Source organism: Callorhinchus milii, unplaced genomic scaffold, assembly GCF_018977255.1.
Source record: "Callorhinchus milii isolate IMCB2004 unplaced genomic scaffold, IMCB_Cmil_1.0 Scaffold17, whole genome shotgun sequence".
Taxonomy (NCBI): domain Eukaryota; kingdom Metazoa; phylum Chordata; class Chondrichthyes; order Chimaeriformes; family Callorhinchidae; genus Callorhinchus; species Callorhinchus milii.
Genome location: NW_024704758.1, coordinates 15,158,187 through 15,170,867, shown reverse-complemented (window position 1 = coordinate 15,170,867; position 12,681 = coordinate 15,158,187). Strand labels below are relative to the sequence as shown.

At 39.5% G+C, this 12,681-nt stretch overlaps 1 protein-coding gene across 3 annotated transcripts in view; it reads right to left on the bottom strand.

The window, feature by feature from the left end:
* si:ch211-266k8.4 (carabin) overlaps positions 1-12,681 on the bottom strand; it is a 59,348-nt gene that overhangs the window by 39,653 nt on the left and 7,014 nt on the right. For all 3 annotated transcript variants that reach the window (XM_042341287.1, XM_042341288.1, XM_042341289.1), the window contains exons 7-9: positions 12,365-12,434; positions 11,618-11,732; positions 6,247-6,364 (exon numbers count right to left, since the gene is read on the bottom strand). In XM_042341287.1, the coding sequence (XP_042197221.1) occupies positions 6,247-6,364; positions 11,618-11,732; positions 12,365-12,434 (303 nt within the window). The remainder of the gene's footprint in view (positions 1-6,246; positions 6,365-11,617; positions 11,733-12,364; positions 12,435-12,681) is intronic.

The window sequence follows — 12,681 nt, the reverse complement described above, 5'->3', positions numbered from 1 at the left end:
ACTGCAAAGTGGGTTGACTGGGTATTTTGTGGGTGGAATGGGGCAGCCAATTCACACGGCAGTTTCACGCCCACAGACAGTCGTGGATTGAAAAACTAAAGATGATGAGCAACATGACTGTGGACTGAGGCAAAGTTACCCACAATTGGGCTGAAGTACCTGTCTACATACCAGTAAAAACAATGTCTATCCTTGGTTTGAGGTATGAGAATACTGTAGCTACTTTAATGACCACTTAAAGGTCACACACCACCAGTGTGTTCCAGTTTGTGACAGATGTCCCCACCTGCTTTTATTATTTCATATGTGGAATTCCAAAGGATTTATTGATTGCTACATTGATTGGTGGTATGTGTAAACAGCTCATCAGAAGCAACACAGTGCTATGTCTTACTGCAACCCTCATATCTTTGTTCTGTCTTCTGTACTTCCTGAGAAAACCTGGTTCATTGGAATTGTTTTCAAAACTACCCCCATTTTGTCAACTATTTTACCCACCTTGCAGATAGTTTTACAAACACCCAAGAGGAATTAGATCCGTTCTGTCAAAAAAAAACGCACAGAGCTATAACATACTAATCAAAATGTCCTACCAAGTTTGTTGGCACAACTATTTGTGTAATTTTCCTCAGGAAAAACAAACCCGGACATTTTGTGGTTCAACGACAATGCTTTCTGCTGGAAAATCTAAAGTAACTTTGCTGCTATGACAACATCTAATATAACACCTGGCAGCCGAGGTTAGCTCTGCCCATGGGATCTGTTGTAGCCACTTAAAAACACATTTGCTGCTGAATCAGGCTTGTGGTTTACATTTCCATCCATCTTGACCTCAACTACTAATGAGCATTGCCAATTATACGGACATCCATTAGAAGAACAGTAAACAGTTTAAGAGCTGGGACTCAATATTCACCAAGCAAACTTACTAAGTACTGTTTGAGCCAGTATATTAGAGCTGTGGCAAAAGGTAGCACTTTGCTGATTACACCTTGCGACTTCAAACGTTAAGTGGAACAAATCAACAATGCGAATGACTTGCTGAGTAAGTTAAACAGGTGGGAAGTGAATATACACCACAAAAAATGGACGGCATCAGGAAAGCAACAAGGAAAACCTGAAGCAGTGTCACTAGCAAAGCTGGCAAGTTGCTTTGTACTTTCGCTGGTCGGAGAATGAAAAAGCATTTCCTGAGTGAGATGAACTTCTACAGTGTTACCTGAAGCAGAAGCTATAGACTTGTTATTCTTATTTAACGTAACTCCAGCGTAGTTTATTTAACGTAGCGGCCCAGGTTTTTCAGTTCCATTGAGGTATTGAGTTATACATCATTAAAATGAATGGCTAATTCATGAAGGATAGTGCAGCAGCAACTTGCAGTTACATAGAGCCTTTCCTGCAGTGTAGGGTAACGTCTCAAAGCACTCTATCGAGACAAGGCTGGTAATGAAGTTTATCAGGTGCCTTTTACTAGACATGTCAGTAGTTTTGTCTTGAACTGAACAACTGGCATTACCAGCTTTATAGGAAGAGAGCAATTAGCCTTAAAACAAATGATAAAGCTTCCCATGTTTTCACAATTACTTTATCCTTCCTGGTCTTTCTCACTGTGCCCTGGGGATAGAGATAGAAGGGAAGGGAGGATGCCTGCTGACCTAGTCAATAAACCTCTGAACAGCACTGAAGTGGCCTCGTAACTCAATAAGCACACATTTTCCTCTCTAAAGTGCGCAGAACGATTTACACAGAACGCAAATAAATGGAATTGAATCATTATTTAGAACTGAGGCATATTTTTAAAGTTTCAAATATTTAACGATTAAAGGTTTTAACATGATTTCAATGTTCTTCTAAGAATCAATCTGCAAAAAAATAAAATAGTGCCACAGGGAAAACGACAAAGCAGTCAGTGCTGTTATATTTCATTAAATGGATGAGAATTAACATCATAACCTGATGACTTAAAATATAATTCAGATCAATTCATTCATTTTCTCAAAAGATTCGAACTGTCTTCTCCAAATGTCAATTCATATTTCCAGACTCATTTCATAGGAAAATGCAACTGTTTGGTTTTCAGTGTAATAATAATAATCCTTGCATTTGATATAGCGCTTTTCACGTCGGGAGGACGTCCCAAAGCGCTTCACAGAACACACTGTAAAGTGAATTGACTGTATATTTGTGGGCGAACGCGGCAGCCAATTGCACACAGCAATGTCCCACAAACAGTCGTGGATTGAAAATAACCAATTTATTATTGTTTTTGGAGGGATTATTATTAGGCTCTGTGTGGAGTAAGGAAACTTGCCCAAGGTTTCGCCCTCTGCCTGGAAATGAACTCAGGTCTCTCGCTTGCAAAGCGAGTGCTTTAACCACTGAGCTACAGGACTCCGACAATACAGGAACGTTCTACAATATACTTAACCGCCTTTAACCCTTAATTTTCTTGCAGCAGCAGTGAAATCTGGATTCCCTTAACCAGCCTTTTTGTTGAACAAAAGGCTTTATCTTACACACCAGTGAGTGAGAACATGTAATGGTACAGTAATAATGCTGCATAGATGGTGTAAGTGTAATATGTAGTCTAAAAATATGTACACATTTGAAAATGACACATTCTGATTGTCTCCTCATTTTTGTATATACCATAATCATGTCTACACATTTGCACTCATGTATACCTCATACAACACCAACTTGCATTTATATAGATCCCTGAAGCGCTTACCTCTAGAGATGATTTATATACAAACCGTTTGGGGCCTCGAGATTCAAACTGTGAAACCCTGTCCCAACAAACTATTAAACCAGAAAAAGCACAGAGCAACAACACTGGCACAGACAACATTGTGAACACAATTTTTGAGTTTGAAGGCCAAACATGAGCTGGGACTGTGCATTGAATACACATTTTGTAATCTTCAACGTTGCACAATGATTTGTACCAAACTATTATCTGTCCCACTATCTTACCCTTACTTCCCTCTTCTGCAAATCATTCACTACAATGACACTATCACTTGTCAATCTACTCTCTGTGTGTCCTTGTTCTACTTTGGGGGCTTCTTTATTTTTTATGTTTGTTGTTTACACACATTATTGATCAACAGTCTGATCATCAACCCAATAATGTTTCCATCCTCTTCTCCCCTATCCCTACCATCAATGAATTTCCTGCACGTGGCATCATTAATGGAACTGAATCCCCTCATCGCAATCCTAAAATGTTTTTTAAAAAACAAAACTGCTGAAATGTGCTCTTAATCAATGGGTATCAAAAATTCAAGCAAGATTATAAAAACATAAAACAGACTGAACATTCAGTCTGACGTGTTATCAGCTCATGGTTGAACTGCAACTTAATACCATTTCACAATTTCCCTTTGCCAACAAAATATTTATCTAACTCCCTCTTAAATATTTCAATTGACCCACATCTGTAACCTTTTGGGGGGTAGTGAATTCCACGTGTCCACAACCCTCTGTGTGACAAAGTGCTTTCTCATTTCACTCCTAATTAGTTTAGCTTGAATTTTAATTTTAAGATGCTATCCTCTTATCTTGGATTCCCCTCCCAGAGGGCAAGGTTTCTCTCCAGCTACCTTGCCAAATCTCTTTATCATTTTAAACACCTCAATCAGATATAGATTTTTTTAAACGTTAAAATCCTCTCCTGCACTGCTCTCCTATTTCCTTCGGAGATTTGAACGTCCTGTCAGCTCAGAGATGGAATGTCCCGTCAGCTCTTTTCAACAAACAAGCAGACAAACAAGAGCGGAGTACAGGAAGCAGCTTAAAGCACAGTTCATGCGGGTGCAAGCGTATGTGTGTGTATGTTGGAGCTCCAGTTCACCTCCCCTCCCCCAGTGCTCCCCTTGCCACTCCCCATTCAGATCGCAAAACAAAAGGAGATAATACTATACACAGCACAGAAGCTCAGTGTGTAGGGCAAGTGGGTGGGGGGGTCTATTTGAAACACCTGCATGGTTTTTAGGATAAAACAAGGTGAAGCCCTCTTTAGCTTGTACCTAAGGCGGTTCTTTACGAACACCCTGTGGGCTTTCTTAATAATTACAATTACAATCTACTTAAAGCCCTAATTCACTGAAAAGTCCAGATGGTAATAGCTTTTATTACAGAGATGTTAGAGCTTCGACACTTCAATATTAACAATGGTAAAACATGCTTTACTTTTTCGGGCTGTCACAAGCGATTGAAAACGCTGTAAAACTTGCTGAGCTTGAAGCAAACATTTCAACCAATCAAATTCCCCAAGAGCCGTGTCCAAACACTGGCCCCGAGGGATGCCAGAGTTGCCTTATAACAAGACAAAGGCTGGAGAGATGGTGAAGTGCGTCACAATACAAACCAGGAGTCATTCTACAAGAATAGTCATTTAATTTCATCTTTAGACAATCGCGGGTGAAGTTGCTTTGTCCAAAGCCCTTAATTCTTGGGCAGTGAAGCCATGAAGTTCTGCTCACCAGGGCAGAAAGGTGAAAGAAAGCCTAATCAATGAAAGCAGGACGGTCTGCTCCAGTATTACTTTATAAGATCCCTCGAGGCAGGTCCAAAATACGGAGAGCGTGGCACCGTTTCCATAGCAACATCGCTCCCACGTTAAGTGAAACCAAAAGTTTTACAAAGCTTCACTAATGCAAATAGCTGTAAACTCTCTGACAGGTAACTGCAAACATCTCTCCTGTTCAGTTTAATCTTTCAAAAGCTCAGAGCATGAGATTTATAGCAGAAGGTCCTGTGGCTGCAGATGAGAAGAATGATGGCTGATCTGAAGACCTCTGAGCCTTGCTTAAACAGAGCAGCTCAATTTGGGGAGGTCACCTCACTATTCAAGTGATTTGTTGGTTAAACATGAAAAGGGATTTGAAATGCGCTCAAAAGACTTTGTGCTCTTTCTTACATGTGCAACAGTTTATATTTTTCTTAAACCGAAAGTGCTATTTTTTTTTGCTGGCAAATTTCTGACATTATGTTGGTTAAGAGGTGTTAAACCGCTATAACCTGTCCTTCTCTTCAACCGTTATAATCCTAACAATCTTTTGTCTTACGTCAAGAAAACAAAATGCAATGTGACGAAAAAATGACTTGAAAAATAGGAAGAAGTAATGTTTTTTTTTCCCCCCACCGTGTTGCAAATGTATCAGCCTTGTTTGTACGATTCAGCCCAGACTCACACAAGCAAGCAACGGGCAGGTACAAAGAGAGGAGGTAATAAAGCTTTTCTGATTTTATTTTAGGATTCCACATTGCAATTGCCCCTTCTCTCACCTTCAATCAGATACAACAATTATAAAGTGGTTCTAACTTGGGGATTTGCCAAAACTATCAAACTGCTTTAAAGATTTGTTGCTGTTCTGCTTCCCAACGTGTACAGCTGTCCCGTTAACTCCCTCAAATCAGTTAGTTTGCTTTGGCACCGAATCACAAGCATAAACTAACTGGTAAATATTGGATGGTGGGCTGGGTGAGCTTTCAGAAGAGAACCTCTCTGTCCGCTAGAAAAAGGGAATGTTAATGGAACCCAAGACAAATTTAAGCAAAACAATTTTTAACCCGTAATCAAAATCCTAGCTAATAACAAACAGACGGGGAAGCCAAATGTTGATAGAAATATGTGTGCAGGTGAGCACAGCGACACTCACCTGCTACCTAAATACAGCATGTGATGTCAAGTGTTTGCATAAGTGAAATTAAGCTCAGCATTAACAATGACTAAAAACAAACATCCACCCAGTTTTTCTTTGAGGTTATTGCACCTGGTGTAAATTGAACTGTTTGAAAAATAATATTCCTTTGGGAATTTTCTTATAATAATAATAATCCTTGCATTTGATATAGCTCCTTATCACGTCTTCAAAACGCTTCACAGGATATACTGTAAAGTGAATTGACTATATTTTGTGGGTGAAACGTGACAGCCAATTGCGCACAGCAGTGTCCCACAAACAGTTGTGGATTGAGTGGCTGAATTTTGTTTTTATTATTAGTTTTTGTTTTAAAGGGATTATTACGCCCAGAAAAGCCAATTGACTAACAACCGCGATCCTAAAGTTGCCTGACGCTTTGCCCAGCCCGGGAGTAGGTCCTCTCGCTTGCGAGACGAGTTCTGTAACCACAAAGCTACAGGACTCCACAAACACAATGTTTTTTGCAAAGAAAGCATTAAACAGTAAACAGATTATATCAAGGTCTAACGTTAGGTTTGAAGGCGAGTGTACGTACATGTCGATAGGGATCCGGAGTAATGTGGGAAGGAGCGGGGATACATCTGCCATAACCAGTAGCCTGGGCTCCAACAACTTCAGGATACACAGCCCAGTGTTGTATATTACAATAATACCTGGAAAGGATATCAAAACATTGTCATTAATAATTTCAGAGGAATTGTTCTTTCCATTTAGTTCCCAAATCTGGCCACACATTGTTCCCTAAACCAAAGCTGGCAAGTGACCCCTTCACCCCCGTCCCGTGTTAATTGCTGGAATCTGAGCACAAGTAAGAGGATGACTCCTAACAGTTTATTGCACCTTATAATAGGTTTTTAAGGAACTATTGCCAACAGCATTAAAAACTCTGAATATGTAAAAATGCCCCCTCCCACCCACCCGCACCCCCAATTAGTACAACCAGCCATAGCAGCTATAGCTCTGCACTGTCTGTCTGCACTTCTCTGGAAACAGCACCAGTAACATACTGGTACAGTCCTGACATAAATAACAGTCCGATCTGCAATCTTTGCACTCTACACCAGAATGCTGATTTTGAAATGTTCAAGTATACAGTGCGGATTTCCAGGCATTTTCTGCAAAATATACATCAGAGGTTTTTACAGCCAGTAACTATCATAATTTAGTATTACAGCAACAACACAAACCATCTCGTAGCATAAAATACTCAATCATAGACTGAATCTTGTGGGTCATTGGAGAATTATGTGTTTGTTAAGCAAAAGGTCATCTTAAAGAGATACAAATATAGGCCAATGCTGTAAGAGTTCATTAGTTACTCTTAATTAATCCCAAAACCTTGCTGTTGTGAATTTCAGTACAAAAGCTGCACATTTCTAACATTTGTATTAATAATAGTAATAATAGAAATATTCCTTGCATTTGATATAGCGCCTTATCACGTCGCTGACACGTCTCAAAGTGCTTCACAGAATATACTGTAAGGTGAATTGACTTTATGTTTTGTGGGTGAAACAGTACTTTGAAAAACATTGTTTTTTTTAAAAAAAGATAAGAGTTGGGAAAGCGAATAGAAACTGAACCACAATTCTGCCGTTTAATTTTTCCTGACCAATTTCATTCAGCAGGACATGGTTTTAGTTTACAGCAGCACTTTTTTTTGTTCATTTTGAAGACACCAAAATGTCTTGAAGAGACTCAAAACATTTGAAAACCACAAAACATGCAAATTATCCAATTTCTTGAAATCACAAACACATTGAACATACTGTGAGGTACTGTTGGGTTTACAGTAATCTGAACGATTTAGTTGTAAAATGCAAGTTTGTGGCATCTAAAAGCCATCAGGCTGAATTTGATCAACTGGAAAGTTTAAATGAAAAGTTAGTCCTTTCGAGAGGGAAGGGCAAAGATTAGTAAAAACAGCCTTTGGAGCTGATTTATTCAATTAAACTTTCTACTGATAACACAGTGCTGGATTCACAAGGTGAAACAGTTCTGTCGTGTCAACTAAAACCTAATAAATTGCAGCAGAAAAGAGTGAACAGGGAGCAAATGTCCCACAGTTCCTACAAAGAGCAGACACATAAACCAAGTGGCTCTATGTCCATTCTTCAAAATCTATTCACTTTCCCTTGGGTTGCTGTGAGTTGCAATAGCAGGCAATACAAAGGAACCTGGCCAATACCAAAATACTTCCATCAATAAGAGACAAATGATTGATAGAAAATGAAAAAAGTGGTCTTGCAGATTGATTCAGTGACTCATGTGAGGCAAGTCACAGCACAGTCTTCTTTTGTTAGCTAAAAACAAAAGCCTCTGGTTTAGAAACAAAATCTGAGCTATTCCTATCCTCATCAACAGGAACTTTCACTTATTTCTTTCTTCAGCTTGTAAGAACTATAAAGACAATCTTGGATTATCCCTCAAAATGTCTGGGGACAGATCAGGTAGGAGTCAGCATATGCGGAGGACAAGTTTGCAGGGCTGTGGGGAGAGAGTGGGGGAGTGGGGTTGATCAGGGCTATGGGGAGAGCAGGGGGAGTGGGGTTGATTTGGAAGGTCTTTTCAGAGCCGGTACAGACACGATGGGCCGAATGGCCTCCTCTTGTGCTGCATTAATTCTATGATTCTATGATATCACAAGGAGGAGGTTCCTAAGTGGTGTATAATTTCAAAAGAACCTATGGAGGTTTGCAATATAGCAATTAAAGATCTCGGAAGTTGTCCTGGCCACTCCATTTCTTAAGACTTAGTTGAAACTGTCCCCCTCTTCCGCTGGCTTCCAAAATGAGAGGAAGGAACCGCCGGGGATTATAACTCAAAGGAAAAATAAAATCAATTAGAATCTGTCTGAGCTGGCAGCCTGGCCTAGAGTGTTTGACGCTGCCGGAGTTAACTGTTGTGCCTCAACCACCGAGTGTCAACAAATGTTTCTACAGCAACGGATTCTCCGCACAACATCCCTTTCAGCCGTGTCAATGAAGGCACCCACACTGATAGAATCAGAAATCAGCAACTCAAACGCAGCGGTTTTAATAAAAACAATTTAAAATGCAGAAAAGTGTTGGAATGTTTTTCAATATTTGAAAACTTTGCAAAGGTTCCCTTGCTGGTCAAGTAATTTTTGAAAAATATATAATAGTGATTTAAAGTGGCTTTGATTAACATTTCAATAAATTAAAGTGCAAAATACTTCACAATGTCAGACATGGTACATGTTGGTCACATGTCTTATCAGCACAGCTGCAAAGCTGTGTATACACAAATATAGAATAGAATATAGAATAGAATATATAATGTAGATATAAAATAATATATGATATATATAATATATATAAAAAATACTATATAATATAATATATAACATATAATATAAAATATATTATATATCATGTACAGCACATGGACACCAAGCTGCCAAAAGAGGTTTGACTAATTTGATTGACCAACTGACCCAAAGAGCTTTGAGATATTTCAGAAATGTGACCGTACTAAGCTCTGGACCGCTAAATACTACAAACATGTTCACAGGTCAAGAAGCCAACTTCACACAGCTGTAGGGTTAAAGGCGCACTCAAAACCAAATGTTAGTCATTGCACTGGCAATGTAGTTTGTCAGTAAAATAAAAAACTAAGTGGATATCCTCTCAAAGTAGCTCTGGAGCTTCCCTCCTCCCTCGTGACACATCACTGTAGTATTTTGCAAAGAACTTGGGAAACACCTATTTGTTTTTTTAACTCTCCTCTGCCCCCCATCCCCCGCCCCGTGATGTGAATATTTGGTGCCTCAATTGTGATAGATTGGTAAGTGAACTGTAAATTAGATTTTCAGTTGAATAGCGTGTAGCTTCGGTTTAATATCAGATTTCGCCCACAAAATATACAGTCCATTCACTTTACAGTATATTCTGTGAAGCGCTTTGAGACGTCTCGAAGACATGATAAGGTGCTACATCAATTGAAAGGATTATTACTATTATATTAGACCTACTGCATAATTATCATATTAGCTGTAGTTCTAGAGGACTTTAATTAAGTTCCTTTGAAATCATGTTGCGTAAAAGTCATACGTCACTGTCTAGGAGGAGGAGAGTATCGGGGTGTTAAAGAAAATAGCAGCAGTCTGCCAGATTAAAAAAAAATCTTTTTGCAATCGGTAATGAAGTGGATCTTTGGGACTCGTCGTAAATTGCTGTAGAAAAGGTTACAAAGGGCCACCAGGGCTCGTTTTATTGTTTCATCATTAGTTATGGGCTATGAATAATGCAGGTTAAATCAGACGTCATAGTATAGTCAGTGCATGCTACAGTGTACAAGACATCTGGGGCCCTGATAAATAGATGAGAACCAGGTCAATTACAGCATTATACAATACCTAACAATCTTCTCCACGGTAGCTGCAAAAACCCGAGCTGCTCTAAATTCACTCGATTGTTCTCTTACGCCTCTTAGTGGCTGGTGCGACTCGCTCAGATGATAGCTGGCTCACTAACTTGCTAAAACAAATAATTTGTCCTTCTAATGATTATCCATCTGTCACCAGAGAAATACGAAATGTGGACACAGTGAATGCTGTTGAAGTCCCTCTTGTTTATTGTCACTCCTCCATTATGAGGTGACATCATTGGTTGACCAAGGTTCACATTTCTCGTAGAGAAAGCCTCAATGTCCTGAATTCACTGAGCGTAGAAATATTCTCCCTCATTCAACCATGTGCTATTAAACCTCGACACCATCTGCATGAAAGCCACCACCTGCTCCGAGCAGATGAATTATACAGGTACAGAGCCAAGTTAGTGGCCTGATGTGAAGGAAAACATTGCGAGTCATGGCTTGAAATTTAGTGGAAGCTTCAAACACATTTGCTGTGTACATCAGTACCTGGGCACCTTGATTTAGAGGGAAAATGTGTCTGGCATCAGTTCACTTCCCTTATAGTGCAATTTTGGTGTAATAACAATAACAATAACGTCCTAAAAGAAAAACCTTATGAAAAAAAAACTGAAATGTTTGTTCCAGCTGCAGTAGCCTCTTATATTGCAAACCAAAAAACAACTGCCTGAAATTCCTCGTTTGGATGGCAGGGAGGGAGGGAGCAGACGGTTTAACATCTCATCTAAAGGACGGCACATCTGGCAATGTAACACTTCCCTAGCATTGCATCAGAGAGTCAGGGCTTTGAGCTCGTAGCCGAGGCTAACACAAATTATGAGACGAAACAGCAATGGATGGTACAGCTATAGGAATAACGTTTAGCACTCATTATCTTCCATGTTTAAAATTTCAACTGTTCACCCCAAACTAGTGTTATTTCTAGAACCGATTAATCTGCCCTGCGAAACAATTCCTTAATGTTGGGGCCCAGTGAGTGCTAAATACGGAGACTTTAGAAACTTCACATAAATTTAAATACATGTTTTAAAGTCGTGACAAAGGTAACACAAACATCAAAAAAGTTACACTTTGGTGACAGTTCAGAGAATGACCTCCATCGTTTAATTCTCGGAACTTAGGACAGAACCTAAGTTCTAACTGGTACCAAAAGTTTCCTTCAGTGGACCAGTGAGAAAATAATAGATCTGGTGGCTAAGGTGGAAACGCCACGAGACAAAAGGTATATTATGGTTTATTTCATCTAAGTTGGATTATTTAAATTAAATGGCTGCTGCATTTCACCCACAAAATACACAGTTCATCCACTTTACAATATATTCTGTGAAGCACTTTTGAGACGTCGCAATGACGTGATAAGACGGGCGCTATATCAAATGCAAGGATTATTATTACTTATTTATATTACTTCATGTTTACCCATCTTGCTCAGTTTTTTTTTATCAGTGTAAATAATATGGTTTCCAAGAGATCCCGTCAATTCCTTTCAGCATTGGGTTTGTTTATCTTACCATCGAGAATGATGAAGTCCCACACAGCCAGGACTGAATCCCAGCAAGGCAAGGATGTAAAGAGTGTCAGAAACCAAGTGGTTATAAACAGCAATGGTGCCACCTCCAAATGTTCCTGCCGGGATTAAAACCAAAGCACGGAATTAAAACAATTGTGCAACACCATAAGGCATGATTCAAATATTAAGTACTTTTCTTCCCCGATCATACTGTTCCAACTTGTAGTTGGATATTTCAAAACAGTGCGTGGGGAGTGGAGTCAGTGGCAACCTAAATGACCTAGAAGTCAGCCGTTTTGGCTTCCCACGCTGATGTTTTGAGGGATTTTTTTTGGATAAGTGAATATCAGGATCCTCACAAAGCTTCTATGCAGAGAACTACAAATCTACCCAATTTTTCTGAAAGACCAAGTACCAAATAATTCTCAGTCAGAGCCCAGACAAACTGCTACAGCAAAAACAACTCACATTTATACAGAGCCCTGCACAAAATATAGCATTTCTGAACTACTGTACTAGAATTGATCACGGTTTTTCTTTATCAATTACCCCCCTGGTGTGACAATATAACTACTGACAGAACAATTGGCTGCAACCAACTTGCATTTTGCAGCTTATCAAAATATCCCCCCGGTTTATCCACAAAGGGCCAATCCCAATTAGTGCAGGTACTCGGCTCTTTACTGTACTTCAAAAAAGTTCTTTAGAGAAAGGATCAAAAAGACTAGTTTTACTCTTAAAATGTTACCATGTGCTGCCAGAGTTTAGGCATACGATGCTTGAGCAGTTGTTGAAAGATCTTGGCGTGCCTCTGAATTCTGTGGAAACAAACCGTTATAGTGTCACAAACATGTTTTAGCCTGTTACAGCAGGTCTTGAAAAGGTTTTATAAAAATGTAGATGTTTAATTTTTATGAAAATATTTTGCCCAAAAAACACACAGTCGCTACACTTTACAGTATATGCTGTGAAGCGCTTTGAGACGTCTCAAAGGGGGCGAGAGAGCGGGGGGAGAGCGGCGGGAGGAGGCAGAGATACGGGGTTAACGATTTATACGATGGGGCG